The 21652-nt window shown below is 36.2% G+C and overlaps 1 protein-coding gene across 1 annotated transcript; it reads right to left on the minus strand.

Moving 5' to 3' along the window:
• Positions 1 to 15956: 15956 nt before the first annotated feature.
• Positions 15957 to 20372, minus strand: LOC136210753 (NAC domain-containing protein 54). Its single transcript, XM_066002151.1, has 6 exons — positions 19934 to 20372; positions 18833 to 19113; positions 18359 to 18709; positions 17252 to 17695; positions 16855 to 16933; positions 15957 to 16747 (listed from the first exon to the last, which is right to left on the minus strand). The coding sequence occupies exons 1-6, from the start codon at positions 20088 to 20090 to the stop codon at positions 16146 to 16148; spliced, it is 1914 nt and encodes a 637-aa protein (XP_065858223.1). The 5' UTR covers positions 20091 to 20372; the 3' UTR covers positions 15957 to 16145.
• Positions 20373 to 21652: the final 1280 nt, after the last annotated feature.

Below are 21652 nucleotides of genomic sequence, written 5' to 3' on the forward strand. Positions count from 1 at the left end.
ATAAGCGAGCAATTCTCGCATTTAAATGCTTTTGTGTGAGTTAGTTAGAAATTGGAAATGTTTTATTTACTTTTCGTTGTTTAGGCTCGTTTTATGATCAATTTAGGCAAATACGGCCAAAATGGCATGCATATTATAATTCCGTTATCTTTTGAAGCTAATTGATCCGTCAAAAGTCGCACCAAACGAAGCGTTTGCTCAAAATAAGCGATTGGCGGGTCAATTTAGCCTTTGGACTAATGCTATCTGGAGTTTTTTATGCATGCGCAAGGATAAGTTCGGGCGAAAAACACACTTTTGGCATTCGGCGACCGCGCAGAGGCGTGCCGGGCAAGACTGCTCGACGAACTGGCCTATTTAGGCCAGCTCGCCGAGCTGGCCCTCAGGGGCCTGCTCGGGCGAGCTGGCCTTCGTAGGCCAGCTCACCGAGCAGGCTGTGCCTGCTCGCCGAGTAGGCCCTCAGAGGCCTGCTAGGGCGAGCAGGGAGCCTGCTCGCGACGAGCAGTGCCTGCTCGCTGAGCAGCTCGCCCTGCTCGACGAGCAGACCTGCAGGAATTGGTCAAAAAGACCAATTCCGCCCCCACGACTCGACGACCGGCCCCACGACTTCCTACCTGCATAAGGACACGAAATAGGTCAAGAAAAGGGCCCGAGCCGCGCCTATAAATAGGATTTTTCCAATGTAAATTAAACATCTTTCATTAATTGTAAATTACTTTAGCTTTCCCCTTGAAATTCCTCTCCATCTCCTCCATCTTCTTCAACCTCCATTGAAGCTCCTTCAAAGCTGTTCTTCGAGGAATATTCAAGGTCCGTCCTTAAGACCTAGGAAGTCGGCTGCAGAGTAGACAGGTTCCTTGAAAGGGATTTTCGTATCTCCTTTTACCTTTCCTTGTTTGTACTCTTTGATACAGTCTATGAATCCTAGGCTAATTGTATCCTGTGATATTATTCTTCATCTTTAATAATATTTTAGCTCTTATTTTGTTCTATGCTTATTTGTTTAATCTTTGTCTTACGCTTTATTCAATTGGTTTAACTCATTCAAAAGCCCCAAAATCTAGTAGGCACATATTGTGAGCTGAATCTGACCTAGTCAGAGCCTAGGAGATTGACGACCTCTTAGTTGATTAAGCTCAAATTGCTGAGCCTTAGACCTAGTTTCGGCCTTACAAGGGAATCACGCACTAGGAACTTCAGCAGGGTAAGTAGGGTTAATCGCCTTGAATACAAGTGACTTAGATTAGGTTTTTAATCAATAGACCTAATAACCTAACTTCATTATTATCGTTCATACCATGTTCCTTCGGGTAATTGCATTAGTGAAAGATCACCTAGGAGTAGTATAACTTAATTAGGAGTAGTTTAACTTAATTAGGCGTAGAATAACTTAGTTAGAATTAGTATAATTTAGCTAGGAGTAGCGTAATTCAACCTAGGAGTAGATTAACTTAACAAACAAATTCAAAACCCACAAAGCCTAGATAACACCTGAGACCAAGTAGCTCGATACTTGTGGTAAATAAGTCCTGTGGATTCGATACCTGGACTTTCCAGATTTATTACTTGATAACGACGGGGTACACTTATCCCTTAGTGAGTCTCCTTTTACGGGAGGCGCATCAGCATGCTCAACATAACAATGCTGACCACACTCAGCATCACCCTCAAAGAGTAAGTTATTGTGACTTCTGTGGTAAAAATGGCCACACTATAAAAGTAGGCCGTCACAAACTGAAATATGACTTTGCACCTGTTTATACTAACAAGAAAGGACCCAAAAAGAATTGGGTACCTAAAGATGAATAGTTTAAAATGCAGGTTAGCTTGACATGCGTGGAGAAGTCAAAACTTTGGTACATAGACAGCGCATGCTCAAGACACATGACAGGTGATGAAACACAATTCATCACACTAGAGTTAAACGAGGTGGAAGTGTAAGCTTTGGAGATAATAAAAAGGGTAAGATAGTCAACTCAGGAACTATCGGATGTAATCCAACTATTGAATCGGTCTCCCTAGTTAAAGGTCTCAAGTACAATCTGCTGAGTGTAGCTCAGCTTTGCAAGAGCGGTAGAAAGGTTGTATTTGATGATACCAAATGTCAAATACTCGAGGGAAATACAAATGAATTAATTTTAACTGCCCCTCGTGTAGAAAATGTGTACATGCTAAATTTAGAAAAACAGTTTTCTAAAAACATATGCTTGGTGTCTAAAGAGGATAACTCCTGGCTATGGCATAGAAGACTTGGGCATGTCAGCATGGATCTTCTTGCCAAATTAGCTAGAAAACAATTAGTTGAAGGATTACCCAAATTAAAATTTGAAAAAGATCAATTGTGTAAAGCTTGTCAGCAAGGCAAACAAACTAAAAAGTCATTTCATAGTAAAAATATTGTCTCAACCAAGAGACCATTGGAATTACTACACTTGGATCTTTTCGGACCTATCCAGCCACTCAGCTTGGGAGGTAAAAAAATTTCCTTGGTCATTGTAGACAATTTCTCTCGGTACACTTGGATCATCTTGCTAAGTAGCAAGGATGAAACATTTGAGATGTTTACCACATTGATTAAAAAGCTTGAAATTGACAAAGACCTAAAAGTAGCTCATATTAGAAGTGACAGTGGTGGAGAATTCAAAAACCAACAGTTTGACAAATTCTGTGAAACCAGTGGTATTGACCACAATTTCTCTGCTCCTAGAACACCTCAACAGAATGGGGTTGTTGAAAGGAAGAACAGAACTATTGTCGAAATTGCTAGAACCATGCTGAGTGAAAATAGGCTTCCAAAGTACTTCTGGGGTGAGGCTGTCCACACAGCATGCTACATACTGAATAGGGCTCTAGTTAGACCTATACTTAAGAAAACCCCATATGAACTCTGGAAAGGACGAAAGCCCAACATTGGCTACTTTCGTGCCTTTGGGTGTAAGTGTTTTATACTCAATACAAAGGATAACCTTGGAAAATTTGATGCTAAAGCTGACGAAGCGATCTTTTTAGGGTACTCAACAAACAGTAAAGCATATAGAGTATATAATAAAAGAACTCAGGTTGTAGAAGAGTCTGTATATATTGAGTTCGATGAAGCTGGCCCTAGAGGAAAGATAGCCCAGCTCGAAGAAGATGAACCAAGCTCAGCTTCCGCTGATCATCCAGGAGCCTCTGAGTCATCAATACAAGGGCTGACCAAAGGTAAGCAAGAAACTGAAATTACATTTGCTGACCAATCTATTCCTATAGAAATTGTAGAAACACCTGTTCCAAATGACTCAACATTACCCAAGGAAATAAAGATTCCAAAAGGACACTCAGAGAAATCCATTCTTGATGCTGCTGACAACAAGGTAATGACAAGAGATCAGCTTCAAAAGTATCTAGGCAACGTGGCTTTTGTATCAGTACATGAACCAAAGAACTTTGCGGATGCTGAGCACGATGAATATTGGATCAACGCTATGCAAGAAGAGCTAGACCAATTCACAAGAAATGAGGTTTGTGATTTAGTACCTAAGCCTAGAAATCAAAAGTCCATAGGAACTAAGTGGGTCTTTAGAAACAAACTAGATGAGCATGGAAACGTAGTCAGAAACAAAGCTCGACTTGTAGCCCAAGGCTATAGTCAGCAAGAGGGTATTGACTATAGTGAAACTTTTGCACCAGTTGTGAGGCTAGAAGCTATACGTATATTGTGTGCTTATGCTAGCTTTATGAACTTTAAATTATACCAAATGGATGTTAAAAGTGCATTTCTTAATGGCTTTATAAACGAGGAGGTATATGTTAATCAGCCTCCTGGGTTTGAAGATCCAAAGTTTCCAAACCACGTTTATAAACTCAAGAAGGCCCTGTATAGCCTGAAGCAAGCTCTAAGAGATTGGTATGAGAGATTGACCAACTTTCTGCTGACCAGGAACTATGTCAGAGGAAAAGCTGACACAACCTTGTTCATTAAGAAAAAGGGTAAACATACCCTACTTGCTCAAATCTATGTAGATGACATAATATTTGGTGCTACTGATGAATCCTTGTGTAAAGAATTTAGCAGACAGATGCAAACTGAGTTCGAGATGTCCATGATGGGTGAACTAAACTTCTTCCTTGGACTTCAAATTAAGCAAGGTAAGAATGACATCTTCATAAGTCATTCCAAGTATACCAAAGAAATGTTAAAGAAGTTCGATATGGAAAACTGCAAACCCATATCAACCCCTATGGGTACTGATACTGTGCTATGCAAAGATGAGAAGAGTAAGTCGATAGATAGTAAAATTTACCGAGGTATGATAGGCTCCTTACTTTATCTCACAGCTAGTAGACCTGATATACAATACTCAGTATGTTACTGTGCAAGATATCAAGCTGACCCCAGGGAATCTCACTTAATTGATGTTAAAAGAATTTTTAGATACTTGCAAAGCTCAGTTGATGCAGGTTTATAGTATCCAACCTCAAATGACTTCACGCTCATTGGATATACTGATGCTGACTATGGACGGGATAAGCTAGAACGTAAAAGTACTTCAGGAGGATGTCATTTCCTTGGAAGCTGTCTAGTATCTTGGTTCAGCAAGAAGCAATCATCCGTAGCCTTGTCTACAACTGAAGCTGAGTACGTAGCTGCTGGAAGCTGTGTTGCTCAGGTCCTATGGATAAAGCAGCAGCTTGAAGATTATGGAGTAAAAACAGAAACAATAGAGATCAAATGTGATAACAAAAGTGCCATTGATCTATCCAAGAATCCAATCCAACACAGCAGGATGAAGCATGTCAGCATAAGGCACCACTTCATTAGATATCACGTGATAAAGGGTGAGATCAAGCTGACCTACGTGCCAACAGACGAACAGTTTGCAGATATCTTCACCAAACCATTGGCTCGTGAACAATTCAACATACTAAGGGAAGCTATCGGTATGTCTAATCCTCTCCAATAATTCTATGTGTAAAATGGAATGCCATGCTGAGTGAATTCAAAATTAGTAACTGCTACTTACTTGGCTTAAAATTTAGAAGACCACTCTATGCTCAATAGATATACATGCTGAGTGACTATTCTACGCTAAGTTACTAAGAGACAAGAAATTTATCCACTAGGTACTTAGAATCACAAACGTTCTAGATTCTAGTAAAACTTAGTGAAATCCACCTGCACCATTTAATGCAAACACGTGTAATAAAAAGGGCTTCTGGGATAACGCAAGCAATAAAGGCAAAGCCCATGCGCCGAACATGTCATAAGTGACAGAATGTCTGTCGATTGAATACCCTAATGGAAAAACGACTAGCCCAACGAATAGGATCGATTTAAAAGTTCTATAAAAAGTGAAAGATTTCTCACTTAACCATCTTTACGCCTGAATCCTTTGGTATCCCAATTTCTCTCTCTGAATTTCAAAAACCCTCGAAAATCTCTGAGAAAAAGGATGTCGAACCCTCAGAATGTCTCCGGTGGTGATTCCGGCAAACATCACCCCAATGAAAATCCAAAATCTCCTCAGCCTAACCAAATTCCAGACAAAAACCCTCAAGCTGACTCAGCAAGCTCTTCAAAGAAGCCCAAGGAAAGAAACATGGTCAAGGTCCACAAGAAAGTCAACAATCTGGAAGTTCTAAAATGCAAGTGGTTCTCTTCCAACTTCGTCACAGCTGAAAAACCCTTCTGTGAATGGTTTGAGAAGAACAAATGGGTAGGTCTCTTCTCTCTCCCTGGAAAAACCTATCCTAGGTTAGTTAGGGAATTTTATTCCAATCTTCGTGTTGACAAGGAAGATGCTGACTACTTGGAGACTTCCGTCAAGGGCCACAAGATTACAATCACCCCATCTTACCTAGCAACCTTACTCAATCTGCCGGAAGAAGGAAAAGAGTTTAGAACAACCAAAGAAGCGCTTGACCATGTTAAAGGATTCTGCAAACCAGAGAATCATAAAGGAAAGATACCTAGCACATGTAAAGGGCAAAATCAGAAGATGGCTCACTACCTGTTGACCAACTTCATCTTCCCCAAACTCAGCTCATTATCGTCTGCCTCCAATTTCGAGCAGTGCTTTATATGGCACATGCTAACTTACAACCCACTCAACATGCCGGTATTTCTGGTCGGAGCATTTCAACGAGGAGGCAAGAAACTCAGATTGGGCTCCCTAATCACCAAAATCCTTGAAGATCAGAAAATAGAAACCATCAATGAGACTTAGAGTTTGGGAAGTGAAATTACAGCGACTCTGCTGTCAGGGTTAAAATTCGATCACCCGTTGAAGGGATCCGAAGATGTTGAGGAAGTTGAAGAAGAATATGATACTGAACAAGAAGAGGAACCAAGGAAAGGAAAGCAAGTTGGTGACAAATCTGCTGAGTCAGTAAAAGCAAAGAAAAAGAGAAAGGCACTCGAAACATGCTCAAAAGATATTGCTGCTGTCCCAAGGAAGACACGAGCTGTCTCTAAAGGAAAGAAAGTCGATGCTGACCAAACACCTCGGCCAGCAAGGAAACGAAAAGGGCAAGATGAGCCCGAAGAAGAAAGTGAAGAGACTACAGAACAACCTCTGCAGAGGAAAAGAAGAACTTCTGCATTACATGTTGAAGCCAACCCCCTCGACTGGGTTGTCCCTCCAAAGTCACACTTTGTCCAAAGTCGCGGGATTGATCTTGAACAAACCCCAGTGAATGAAGAAGAGGAAGAACATCTGAATTATGATGATGCTCAACCTGATATTGAGGAAGGAGAGCATGCTGAGAAAACCCCCATTGAGCAAGAAGAGGAAGAAGATCATGCTGAGCCTGAGGATAATGTTGTGCAGGAGGAGAATCCAAATCTGGCCCTTCAAATAGTGAATCATGAGCTCACTAAAAACAACATAGAAGAAGATGAGATCAATACTGAGATCAGAGACAACTCCTCCTCTGATTCCAGTGAAGATATTCAAGCTGATCCTTCACCCCCTAGAGCTAAGTCTTTCAAAAGGCTAAAGCAGAAATCCTACAGAGCACCTGCCATTGATCTATTAGGAGATTCTCCGCTTCGAGACCCAATCACCGATCTGTCTGATATCCAGTTCACATATTTTTCCAAAAATATTGAGTCTCCTTCAATAGAACCTACGAAAAATCAAGCCTCTGTTACTCGCATTGAGGAACAAGCCAAGACTCTAGACAATCCAAATCCTGCCGAGCAAGAGCTCGAAGTCCAAGATAGTCAAGCTGAGGGGCAATCCATGGAACAACCTGCTCAACTCTTCCATCATGATGAGCACGTAAATGACTCTGTAAGTCCCTTGCCACCAACTCCAAATACTCAAGCTGTTGAGCACTCAGCTCCTTGTACTGAGCTTCCTCAAGGTCCACTTATTAACCCATCTGATAAGTAGCCAACTCCACCACCATCAAGCTCCACTTCAATTCCTGCTTCTGTGACAAATCCTGCTGGCACAATGGCCTATTTGAGTGCTACTAAGTCTGGACGCAAAATCATTGCCTCTGCTCAATCTCTCCTTCAGGATTTAAATCCTATGACTATGGATGCCGCTGAAACTGCAAATCTTGAGTCCTCCTAAATCACATCCCTCACTCCCCTTCTGCATGAGATTCGTAGCCTCAAAGATATTATTAGTGTTATGAGCACAATTCAGACACAACAACCTAAGCAAGATCAAATTACGAAGATCATTGAACTACTGCTCATGATGGTCAACCACATGAATGCACTTGAAGGCAAAGTCCAGAGACACTCTGATGAAAATCCAGGATATGCTACGTCTACTGAGCTCAAAGCTTATTTTGCTAAACTGACCACAGACATGGCCAACATTGGATATACGGGTCATCCTGAGTATGCTACCTCTGCTGAGCTGAGTCAACACTTCTCAAAGCTGAGTTCTGATCTGAACTGCACTCGTGAACTTATTTCCTCCACTTCTCAGTGCACTATTGATCAACTGAGTGAAGCTGTGCACCTCCTTAATGTCAATAAAGACCAGATGGATATTGACCCCATCAGTACTGATGCATTTCTGAACTTTGTGCAGGACACACATGATCAACAAACATTCTTTGACTCAGCTGTGCTTAAGATGTATCACCAATCCTATGCCCAGCTCACTGAATCCGTCTCCTGGCTCAGCAAATCACATGAATATCTTATTAGCATCCTGAGCAGCTCCCTGCATGTTCCTAGAACCATTGAGGATGATGGTGTTCCAGTCATAGATGGCCTGAGAGAAAGTACTAAGCGGTTGATACGTTATTCCAAAGCCTTGTCCACTGCGGCTAGGAATGATACTTTCACTCCTCCTCCTCCCGATCTTGGAAAAACGGGGGAGAAAAGACATGGAACTCAGCGCACTCAGTACGCAGGTGGCACATCTGGGAGCAAAGACAAGGGAAAAGGCAAGTTGCAAGATGGAGAGCCTACCTCCAGGAAGAAAAAGTAGTTTAATCATCCTTCAGGAATAAGCATGTAGTCTGTGCTTAATATCTTATTGTTTGTTTTGATTGTGTATTTTTTTGTGCACTTTGATGTTTGTTTAAGCTATGGTAAAAACTATTCTATCCAAACTCTCAAAATACCATGTGTGCTAAAAACTGCTAAATCAAAATTGAACAAACAAGCAAAAGAAATGTCTTAAGCCTATTCGATTAAATCTTGGAAAGGTTTAAAATTAAGCTAGAACAATCGATGCAACCCTTACGGGGGAGTAATTTCAGAAATATTAAAAACAACTCAATCATGGGGAATTTCAAAACTAAGTTCCATAATTATGTATTTTGCTAACATCAAAATGGGGGAGTTTGTTGAAACACCGTTCCACAAGATTTTGATTTGACAAAATAATCCATGATTAAGGAACAATTAAATTTAAGTGCTTTGATTTAATTGTACTAATCTGTTTGTTAAATGTTGAGTATAAAACAAAAAGATATAAAAAGAAAGACAGGACAAAGTCAGCATGAGATCAAAGGACAAGGTGCGTAGAATTGAACTCAGTACCAAAGAATAGAAGCCTGAGTACAACAAAGCTAAGTGGAATGGAACTAAGCATCAAAAGCTCCCTTACTAGTTGTCGTGCAAAACAAAACTGGCCAAAAAGGGAACTCAGCATAAGAGTTAACAACAAACGAAGACAACGTATAAAGAAGAGGATGAGTAAATCCTCAGGACAGCATGAGAGATCCGTTCACTAGAAGACAAGTTTTGCAAACCGTCTGCACCAATAATTGAATCCTCGAAAATACGTAATAGACACATTCCGAGATGTATGGGTCAATGGATTATTACTAAAAGACAACTGCCGTAAAAAGACGAAGTCTGCAGGAACAAGACAAGCCTGACGCCTGAAGAATTCAGAGGATAGGATTGGCCTGCAATATCTGAAGGTGACCAGAATTTGTCTCCCAAAAGAGCCATTTTGGAATCAACGGCTAAATCATTTCAAATGATCCTCCTACAGGTCCTCATCTATATAAAGACAATCAAACCTCTTGGATCATTGCCAGAGTACAAAAAGAAAAATACAAGAGAGAAAAATACAAGTTAAAAGCACTTCAAAACAAGAAAAAGATCTTACACTCATTTTTTTTTATTCCTGTGTAAATGCTAGTTTGATTCTCTGTAATCATCTAAAGTGTTCTCCCTCTGTAAGAGAACAAATTGTATCAATTGAAATATTGAGAGTGTTGTGCTGAGTGTTTGGTTGTAAACATTCAGTGGTAGAGGAATCTAAGTACTGGGCTGTGGTGCTTAGTAGGAGTTGAGTAGAAGAATAGAGGACGGTACTCTTGCATATTCAACTGCCTGTAATCGGTTTGTGCTCTACCTTTAAAGAGCTCAGTATTGGATTCTAAAATCTCGGAGGATTCTGGGGACTGGACGTAGGCAGAGAGGCCGAACCAGGATAAGTAATACTGAGTAATTTCTAACTCTCTCAAATATATATATATATATATATATATATATATATATATATATATATATATATATATCTGTGCTTGTGTTGTTTGTTGCATTTGCTTAGCATATAAACTGTTAGAAACAAACACAGAGTAAATCGAAGTGCTGAGTTGGAAACTGACTACAAGAGAGTCAATTCCCATCTCTCAAGTAAAACAGTCTTAGTCAGCATCTGACTAAAGCTGTCTTGCGCTAAGCTCACCAAAGCTGGCCAAAGCTGAGCTGTTCAAATTACTAAAACAACTAAGTCAGCAAGATTAATTAGCGAAAAAGTTATATTAGTTCCTAACCCCCCCCCTTGGAACTAATCACACGGGACCAACACTTTTATCACTCAGAAAATAATAATTAGATAAATAATAGTTACTTAAATGTTATTAACCATGGTAAATTAAATGTTCTCAACATAATATTAGAAATGGAATTATCATAATAAAAGTGCACATAGTGTTACATAAAAGATGATAAAAAATGATATTATTCTAATATCAAACATAGTAATACTAATAGATGCAATAATCACCAGATTAAACAAATTGTTATATCAAAAAATATTCATGTCAAAAGAACCTGTACATGCCAAATTATTGACTATAGTGTTTATATAAACATTTAATTATATAAGTAGCATGTGATTTAAAAATATAGTATAAAAAAATGCTTCTTATGACATAAACATAACTTATTGATAAAAAGTGTAATTTCATACTAGCAAACTTTTATAAGCATACTTAACACAAATATTAAAACACTAGGAGCTTATGAGTTGATTTTTAAAGAAGATTTTAACTTTCAATAGGATTTGACATTTCAATTTATCTACGTGGATAGCTAAATCTCTACTCGTTTAATGGTTTTATAAAAATGTCAGTACATATTCATCAGTTTGGACAAATTCAAGAGTGATGCCTTTTTTTAGTATGATCCTTGAAGAATTGATGATTTATATCTATATGCTTGGTTTTAGAATACTAAATAGGATTTTGTACCAGGTTAATTACAGTTGTGTTGTCACACGTATAGGAATACGATCAAATTTTAAAATATAATCTTCTAGATGATGCTTCATCTAGACAATTTGAGGAACACAATGACTTATAGACACATATTCATCTTCATTAAGATACAATCTATATCATAGTTTAGCCATTCTCATAGGAATTATTCTCATTCAGAATCTAATAACGGTGAATTATGAGTTTCTCTTAAAACTCATAGCATTCGATTACCAGTGCGCGTGATCCTATAGGCCTACCTTATTCTGATTGTGGGCCTAAACATTACTTTTAGCCTATGAATTATAAACAAACTCTTGCAAGTTTTTATAACCAACCAAATCAAATAGTAGCAATCTCACAATGATAACGGAGAAACTAATAGTGGACTCAGAAGATCCTTTGCTCTTTTAATATCCATGTCTTAGCACGAGCCATGGAAGTGTCACCCTTATATAGTGCTCGTACATTTCTTAATTCCTTAGTAAACTAATAAGTTCGAATAAGCATTAGCTTCATTCGGGTCTGGCCACACACTTCTCAACTTTACTAAATAAGTAGCACGTGATATCTTCTCTTCTATTTGAAGAGTATCAATCCATTTACCACTACTCATGGTTTCTAAGCATAATTCATAGCATACCTAATCAAACCCATACTTGGAAGGTAGTCACGAGCCTGTTAAACGGATTGTTGACGTATATTGTGTCTCATCTAGGACCTTTAGAGGTTCTAGGTTTAATGAATAATAAGGAGATCACATCAGTTACATCTAGGACACATTATACCATGTCGTGATCTCATAGTGGATCGATCCAATGCTTATTTCATAAGCCTATATTCCTTTAGTTTGACATCCAATGCCCGTGACTGGTGAAACACCATAACCGAAAGGCATACTAATCTTTAGTTCATTACCATTCTTATGGTAACAACAGATCAGTAATGTTTCATATTAGTATCTTATTGCGCATGGTTTCACTCTCCCAAATCCTCAACCCGTCAAGCGTGAGCATATCATTAATGCTGGATACTCTGTATGATTGATTTGCACAAGTAAATCATCATTAGGGATTAATGCCTTATGATTAGGGCATTGTCTACACCATAATGTATCGGGACTAGGATATACACCAACACTGTATCCACATGATATCATATAACTCCTTTTGAAAAAGGAAGATATCAGTATGAGAGAAGCGAAACACGTGAGATCCAAGATGGAAAGGGAAGTTCTAAGATTCTTTAGGTAGAACGATAGAACCTCAAAAAAAGGGAACCATATGCATATGGCTGAAGGGAAGGTCTGGCTGACTTAGACAGGGCAAATATTTTATCCATGTGAATTAGACATTATGAAGTAAGAAGTAAAGGTCGTGTGACTCATATTTGAGGCAGTGGTAAGAACGGACGCTTAGTATCCCCTTAGGCGGTGTCTCTCTAAATAGTAGGAAAATGTGTGTTGGAGGCGCACATACCTAACAAGAAGACGAGGTTAGAGATAGTGGTAGGGAATGCTGAGAACGAGGCAAAAGTTGTGCAAAATGTAGAATAAAGTTCACATGCAATCGTATGATTTTTAGGAAGGAATAAAGATAAAACAATATTGAACCAAATTCGTGAAAAAAATCCCAAAATATGCATAGGTTTTTCGGCATCGAGTCATATCAACAACAAAAAAAGGAGGAGAGGGTTCCTCTTCAGTAGCATCAGCGGTCCTCGGCCAGCCTACACACCCTACCTATGCGCTCAGAACGTGTGGATCACGCGCCACCATGGCAAGCACTAGATTGTTAGGGTTTAGTGTCCTATAGACAATTGTCTTAGGATATAAACTATTTGTAAATGAATTGTTCATTATCATATGTTTTATAAGATATAGTAAATTAAACTATATAAAGGCATTAATCTTTTATTGGAACTAATTAAGTCAAATAAAAGAAATCTCAAGTTTATTTAAGTAATCATAAAGTGTTCATACAAGCATGAAGTGAGACTATACTTTATAATAAGTCAATAAACTTAAAACCAACCCAAGTCAAGTAATATGTTAAAGGGGTTGACATATTACTGTTGAGACTTGCATGTAGCAGTGTTTTCTATCGAGACAGAGAGCTGATCTCATAAGCTTTAGATATCTAGACAGTTACATGGATCTGGTAAAGGAGTTCATTAGGATTGGGACCCGACTTGAAATAACAGTGTAGATAGATTTATCCAAGTGTGTCAAATGTTCATCACATTGGTGTTAGTAGGTATAAGTAATCCTCAAACTAAAACAATCATTAATTAGTGATTTTGGATTATGGAGTGTGATGCTTTGATTCTGTGCGAGCACGATCCACTACAGGGGAGGCCTTAGGGTGTGTGAGAGCAGGGTTGGGTATCACATAAAGTAATTGCAAGATAGTTAATGATAGATTGAGCATTTGTCACTCCTGATAAGTAAGAGATATATCCAAAGGGCCGCTTGTGGTGAATTGACTGAAATCCTTGCAACGTGATAGACTTAAGAGTAGAAATGGAGATTTCACTTAACTTATCTTTCAGAGTTAATTCCACATGGACAAGTATAACAGACTCTTCGTTATATGTAACATGACACGTTCCATGATTATAAGAATTGTTTGAAGGCTATAATTGATGAAGGATCGAATTATACTGGATCTAATACGGAAAGGTAAATGTCAGTATTCAACCTGGCTTCTTATTGCACTAGGGGAATGTCTAAGGTTCTGCTAGTAATAGCTCTCGAAGTCATTATGTTATATATAAGTTGAAATTAATCAGGTTGAATTAATTCCAATAAATATATACGGCTAACAGTGTTAAGAACCTAATGGGCCACACATGGGACTTTGAATCGGAGGACAGAATGGTAATTAAGAGAGAGGAATTATATGGGTCGAATTTTGTACATTAGGGATGAAATAATTTAATTGATAATTATAATTAAATTATAGTTATAATTAAATTATCTGATTATGGAATAATATTGATTAGAAGGTTTAATGTAATTATATCTTTAATTAATTAAATCTCTAACATAAATAAATATCTAATTAGGATTAGAATTATTATCTAGTTATATTAAGATATAAATAAAGATAATGATTATATTTATTTATTTATCTAATTAGAAACCCCATTCGGATAGGGATTCTAATTAATTAAATCCCTAAAATAAATAAATGTCTAATTAGATTAGGATTATCATTTATTTATTTATTCATATTAAGATATAGATAAAGATAATGATAATATTTATTTGGGAAAAGTACGAAAATAATGTTCGTGGTTTGCCCAATTCGCAAATAGAGGTATGTGGTTTAAAAGTTTACAAATAAAGATATGTAGTATGTTTTATCTACAAAATTACATAGTTAAGTTCTGATTACAACCAAAGATATTTTTATCTTTAAAAAAATTATTCTTACATATCAGCAAAACATAACCCTCGAAAAAAACAACTTCTTAAATCAAAATAATAAATAATACGGTGGAATTTTACGTTTTTTACTAATCTGACAGTTTATGAACTAAATTGATATTTAAGTTCATTTTACACAGTTGAAATTTGATTTTGGGATCTGTGTTTTGTAAATAAATAAATGTAATTGAAAAAAAATTAAAAATCTCTTATTGTCATCGATTACTTAAAAGTTTAATTTTAAATACTTTGTTTTGTAAAAAAAACATACCACATACCTCTATTTGTAAAATTTTAAACCACGGACCTCCATTTGTAAATGAGGCAAACCACGAGCATTTTTTTCGTACTTTGCCCTATTTATTTATCTATTAGTAAACCTATTTGGAATATGATTCTATTAAGTGATTAAAATCTAATGTGATTAGGGTTAATATGTGGAAGACTATAAGTAAGTCCATATACCTATGAATTTCGGCCATGACATATTCAAGAGGCTAAGGATTTCTTCTGACTTCATCTCATCTTAATTACTCTTTCGTTTACTCTCTCTTTGATCTCGTGTCGATTCCTTTAGAGGCAATCAATTTAGATTGTTATTCATTAGTTGATTACTAACCGTTTTCTTTTTCTGTTGATTTCATTGTTCGTGAAACACGTACGGTTGAGAAGTTATGGACACTTCATTTGCACTGGTAGATAGATCTTCAGAAAATGTACACTTGTTTAATCCCTCTTTATATGAAATAACGATTAACGGATCTTGGGAAAAGGGAAATAGATAAAATAGATAAAATTTTATATTTCCGTTTTGCCTAGGCTTGTCTATTTTCCTTCATGGATGTGCATAGGAGGCCATGTTTCGTGTAGCAGACCATTCTTTGTGCGATGTGTGGTGTGCATTCACCAGACCTTAGTTTGGTGCATCGCATACATCATTGGCGACATGTGCAAGCCACATGCCACTTTCTTGTCCTCTTTTGGTTCTAAAGTTACCAGGTCAAGTTGGTGAAATATGTTTCTCTAAAAGGCAAGCATAAAATAGGGTTTGAGGTACATATACTCTCTACCAAGACGGAAACTCGTTTAATTAATCTGAAACAGAAAACCCTAATTCGCAAAACACAGTTTGTTTTAGCAATTTCAGATTTGTGTCATTTATTTATACCCAAACTAAACATAAACCCAACACATAGATTGATTATTAGCATGCAAAAACATACATACTATGTTGTTTTTCATGGATTAAAATGACAGAAAATGAGATATGTGGCTCCGATACCAGTAAAAAGTTTATACGTATATATATCCAAATATATAAAACAAGTAATCTGGCTATCTCTTATAACATAAATTATCAGTGAGTATTGCAACAGAAGCATTGAACTGTGAACTTGTATTATCAGTCACACAATCCTATTTCAAATCACTTTAAAAGGAGATGCGATAAATCCATGAATTAAGAGAAACAAAACATTCTATGATTCGTTTTTAGTTACAAACCTATACTAATTATGACCCAAATATAAATTTCAAGAATAAGGAACGCATACAATTCAAATTAATTGATCCCAACCAATTTAATCTAATTCAGTTACAATTATTGATTACATCTGTAAAAATATAAATACAAATATATAAGAAGGAATCTGCCCTCAACATTAGAGAAGGCCTATTTCTACCTTCCAAAGTAACAACTATGTGATGTTAGATGAAAATTATAAAAGTAAAAAAAAAAATATATATTAAAAAAAGAAAAAGGAGTTTAGGGATTAATTATGACATGATTAACCCACATAGTAGAAAGAGCCACAGAAATGGTTAGAAGCAGCCCTAATTTCTTCACCAACACACTAAATTTATTCCTTCCTCTTATTGTAACCAACATATCTTTTTCCATCTTTTTCTTCTTCTTCTTCTCCTCTTCCCCACCAAAATCTCCCACATAACAACAATGCATCAAGAAAATAATAACAATGCAAATAACAGATGTTGCAAATTTCTTTGAAGAATGCATTTTCTTGCTGATTATTCCCATGGAAAATAATTTTGAACTTGTCTCTTGGATTTCCATTTCCACTTTCTCCATTGAGTAGTTATCTAACATGATTTCAGGGTTTAGATGGATCTTGACTGTCTGAGAAGGTACTAATTGATGAAAGAATGTTTCAGCTGCTTGGCGAGTTGAAACAAACATTCCATGATTCACTTTGATTTCCTCAATTACTTCAAAGCTTGGTGAACTTGCTAAATCTTCCACATTTCCTTCATCTATGAAGTTGCTATTCGGATCATCGGTAATGAACGCTAGTGAATAATCATCGCTGTCATTTAACCCTAAGCAATCTTTTCCATTCCCATTTTCTCCTGATACCAAATTTCCATGGAAATCAGTAAGGGTATTATAACATGGAAAAATGAGTACATACAATGATTCAATCCTTTTTGTAAAATATATATGGTGTTATTTTTACCTTGAATGTCATTCTCTTCCCTTCTTGGAAAGCTTGAAATGTTTTCAAATGGTACTATCTTGTGTTCCTCCGCAAAACTCTGCTAATTATTAATTACAAATTGATTAATTTATAAAGTGTAACTTGTTAAGTATATTTCAGGAATAGTTTTTATTATGTCTAACATGTACTATATGTAACAACCGGGTCCTAAGGTACCAGTGTCGTGGCAGAATGCTGAGCAAGAAGAACTAAATCTCACATTAAAAATTGAAAGAGAGTGATTATGTTATATTAGTAAGTTGTGTTTCAAATACACATAGACACATATTAAAACCTTGACGTCTAATGGATGAGACTTGTATCAAAGTGGACAATATTGACATGATAGGGGTAAGTTTGAATTTGAGAAACTAACCTTCTCTAATTCTTCATCAGACATTCCAACCCATCTGAGGTTTTCTACCATTCTTTCATTGTTGAAATCTCCATTAATCTCTATAGACCTGATGACATTAGGATCTGATCCCCATGATTTGTCAATACATCTCTTTGAATTGATGTCATTGTAGAGATTGGAATCATGAACATTCTCAGCTATAAAAGTGAAATCATTATTGTCAGGATAGTAATTTCCAGGCCATGTATCTTGATGGTTTGACTGATTTATCAACTCCTGAGATGCTTGAGCTACTGAAAGGATTTCTTGCAGAATATCAGTTGTATTTGTGTTTTCAGGAATGGAATTGGAAGAGTGCATCACTCTCATGTCTGTGAATCCAATTTGAGGAAAGTCCTCTACTTCCAATGGAGGCATTGTAAACCTATGCTGCATTCTTGCACACTCTAATGCTATGTCAACCTGAAATTCAAATCAACAAAACTTATTTATCATAAGAATAAAGTGTTTGGTGTCCTAGTACTAAAAATAAACACTGAATTTAAAGATATTTGTTGATAATATTGATCTTAAAATTTTTTAAGTTAAATATATTAACTTACCAAATAAGTGATTTTTTTATTTAATTGAAATTTTTAAATAATATTATCAAACACCTTAAAAACCAATAAGCATTTTTTATTAATTTTAAGCTTTAAAATAGGTTATTAAACATACCCTTAATTAATAAATAGGTTAAGATTAAAATTTTGAATCTTTCATTAGTGAAGGTTTTAATACAATGTTATAAAAACCACTCAAAATGCTTCAACTAATAGCCTAAATTCTCTTGTAAAGAAAAAAGCCAAAATTCTAAGAACAGTTTTTATTATATCTTGCAGTTGTAAACTCCCTAAAATAGAGAAATCTTATTATGTGTCTGGTTCACCACCTCATTTTTGCTTCAAACCAATAATTGTAATGTAGCTAATAATTTAGTGTACTGATTTTTTTTTTTAAATAATTAATTACACAAAATTAATATATTATTGGTTATAGTATAATATTACATATTAAATTATTGAACCAGTGCAGGGATGACGTGGTGCGCCACACATGTAATCCTATTTCAGATAGTAGTTTTACCTTAGATGGTGGGTAAGGAATGGATCCATAAGGTGAAAATGATTGAGAAGAAGAGAAGGTAAAAGCATCTTCAGATAAATATTGCTTCCATTTGCCATGATCTCTTGATTCAGGAAGATGATGATGAGGATGATGAACAAGAGGGGATGAATTAGGCATGTTTGGTGAACACATCTGATCAATTGGCATATTGTAATTTGAGCTCTCAAAATCATCACATCTTCCTTCAGAGTATAATTCAATGCTAGAAGAATGTTCACTCGCCATTTGATTTGAAGTTGAGGCATAATGCTCCCCAATCTTTGGAATAGTTGCACTCTTCTTGAACACACGACAGAGTGCATATGCATCCTGCATTTTCAGAATAACTAACAATTTATTTGCTGCTTTGACTATATATTTAACCAAATACTATTCTTGAAACCTTAACTGATAATGAAATGATATGAGAGCTTCTACCCTATTGTTAAGTACCTGTAAGCCTGAACATGGATTTTCGCATTCCCTTTCGTCCAGACGATATTCATGCATAACCCAATCAGTTCTAGCACCATGAGGAGCTCTACCTCTGTAGTAAACAAGGGTTTTCTTCATTCCAACAGGACGCATTTGGGAGTTCACTTTTCTATCTTTTCCTGTTGCCTTCCAGTATCCAGCTTTAGTTGCTCTATTAGTCCTTGACCCATTTGGGTATTTACGATCTCTAGGACTAAAGAAATACCATTCTAGATCTTTACTAGGTAATAGTGATTTCCCTGCAAAATACATTACTCATAATCTAATTAATTACATTAACATAATACTTTGATTTCTTAATTTGAAGCTTTTTTGACTTGGAAATATGATTATCTATTTGTTAGAATAGGAACCCTAAAGATAGTGGGACCATTTGTCTTATGGATCAAAATAAGTAGCTACTTTACCACTAAAAGTAAAATGTTTGATATTGTTTTTTAAGCTAAAGCTGAAGAAATTTGACCAGTAAAGATGTAATAAGACAGAAAAGAAGAATATATGTATCCGTAGGGAGTGTTCAAGTCATTCTGATTCGCCTCCTTTAGGAAAAGTGGTAGAAATAGAAACCCTTTGTGGTCTTGAAGATAACCCAACTTTCAAATCAGATCATCAATCAACAATTCAATTATGATTGTGATTGTCTTTAAGTATCACTGCTTTTGTTGTTTTTAAATACTAAAAAAATCATACTCTACAAATAGTGTTGTATTATTATTATTATTATTATTTTATTTTATTTTTTGTAGTTCCAAAGCATAAACATCCAAGTAATAGGATTCATGGACAACAGAATATCTAAGTAAGATTGTGTAAATCTATGATTTGCCTTGTAGATAAGAATAGCTTTATTATATATAAGTGTTTTCCATTAAATTTGATATAAATTAAGGTGTGTTTAAGTCAAGTTTCTGTATATTCTTTACCCTAATTTTCACTCAATCCTCATTTGCTTCATCCCCAAACAAAAATATGAGGTTGTACATAACCTTCATCCCAGATTAGAAAATGATTTGTTTGAACAGTTATGTTATACAATAAAAGCACAGTAGATTAACATACCTGGCAAATCCCAGGGCTCACACTTGTAGAGATCAACTTCAGGAACAATTTCTAACTCAATCTTGTGTCCATTAATCTTTTTTTTGAGATAGTAAGCAACCAGTTCCTCATCAGTAGGGTGGAAACGAAAACCAGGAGGCAATGAAACTGGTGACATCTCTCTCCCTCTCTTGTTGTATGCAAACAAACCCTAAACCAGCCCTGGAAATGAAGTTAGAATGAGTTACAAGAGAGCTGGTTTAGGCTTGAACAGCATACAAAAAGTTATCAAGTTTGAGAGAGAGACAGAGAGAGAGAGGTGTGGGGAAGAGGAAACTAAGGGGAGGGGAAGGGGGGGTTTTGATATGAAGACAAAAAGAGAAGAGAGAAAGAAAGAAAGAAAAAGAAAAGAAAAGAAAAGTTAAAGCAGGCAGCAGACCACCTCCCCCTCTCCTCTCCTCTTCTAACTAACCTTTGCCCTTTTGATCAAAAAAGGATTAATGATTCTTGTTAACGTTCCTTTCAAGATATTATAAGTCTGAGATTATCCCAAGCTTCATTCTTGTCCTTTCTTAGGAATCTCCGCATGCCATCCCATGCCATTTCCTCATACCATGCATTACCGCCCTTTTCACGTCTCTTCACCTTAACCATATTAACTGTCTACTTAACGAATTTCGGCCTTCATGTTCTTTCTTTTAACTGAAACTATCTATCCTTATTCTGTTCATATATACAAGTCATCATCTACATACTTTATGTTCAATGAAAGGGTCATTTTCAACTTAAGGAATATGTTTAATTAGGGCTCTAATACCATGTATATAGGGTACAACTTGTGCTCTATTATCCAACATCAATAAGATGATTCAAATAGGATAAATAGTACAATTCTACTATTAATCCATAGTAGATTTTCTCTTGGAATTGGCTATATATGTACACTTAACAATAAATACAAATACGAGAAAAGTTATTGCTTAATGATAAAGGGGGGTTTTGTAATGCTACATAGGATATTTTATGTATATTGGTTAGGATAATATTTTGCATTTCAATTAGTTTAAATATCCTGCATTTCAAATATTATTTGTTTTACCCACGTATCGTGTAATCTATTTAAAAGACTACCTCAATTAATCAGAAACTCGGTTGAAATCAAATACTTTCATGGTATTAGAGCTTCAAGAAGTCTAAGAAACCTGAAACTTTATTTTTTTCTCTCTCCCTTGCATTTTTCCGCAAGATGTCTTCCAATGGAACTGCTTCTAACTCCACAAGATCCGGTGATTCCTGAAGATACCCCATGCACCTGCCGAGCCATTAGTGTTTACTTTTAGCCAGTTTGGAGGAGGAGGAAGCCATCGAACTAGAATGAAGTTTGGAGCTGCAGGAGGGTGTGCCTGCAAAAAGAGGCGCTGCAATGTCAACCCGTTGTTGCAGTTTCTGCAGTAGTCGCGCATCAGACGATCTGATTCGTGGGTTAAAAAATGGAGGCGAGACAACGTGCTTTGGATTTGTAACCACACAAGGATTATTTGAAAGTGTGTTTTTCTTATATTTCTCAAAGGTATTACAAGTATATATATATATACAAACAACAATTAATTCCTAACTACTTACTTCCCAACTATACTTACTTAAATGTCAACTCCTAACTATATCTAATTAATACTATAACACTCCCTCAAGCTGGAGCATAGATATTTATCATGTCCAGCTTGTTACAAATATAATTGA

Source organism: Euphorbia lathyris, chromosome 1 (assembly GCF_963576675.1).
Source record: "Euphorbia lathyris chromosome 1, ddEupLath1.1, whole genome shotgun sequence".
NCBI lineage: Eukaryota > Viridiplantae > Streptophyta > Magnoliopsida > Malpighiales > Euphorbiaceae > Euphorbia > Euphorbia lathyris.

Excerpts from the sequence above, each read along its gene's own strand:
- LOC136210753 (XM_066002151.1), bottom strand. The coding sequence starts at position 20,090 with ATGTCACCAGTTTCATTGCCTCCTGGTTTTCGTTTCCACCCTACTGAT. Across the intron at positions 18,710-18,832 it reads ATCCATGTTCAGGCTTACAG|GATGCATATGCACTCTGTCG; the intron begins GTACTTAACAAT and ends CTGAAAATGCAG. Across the intron at positions 16,748-16,854 it reads GGAAGAGAATGACATTCAAG|GAGAAAATGGGAATGGAAAA; the intron begins GTAAAAATAACA and ends ATTTGGTATCAG.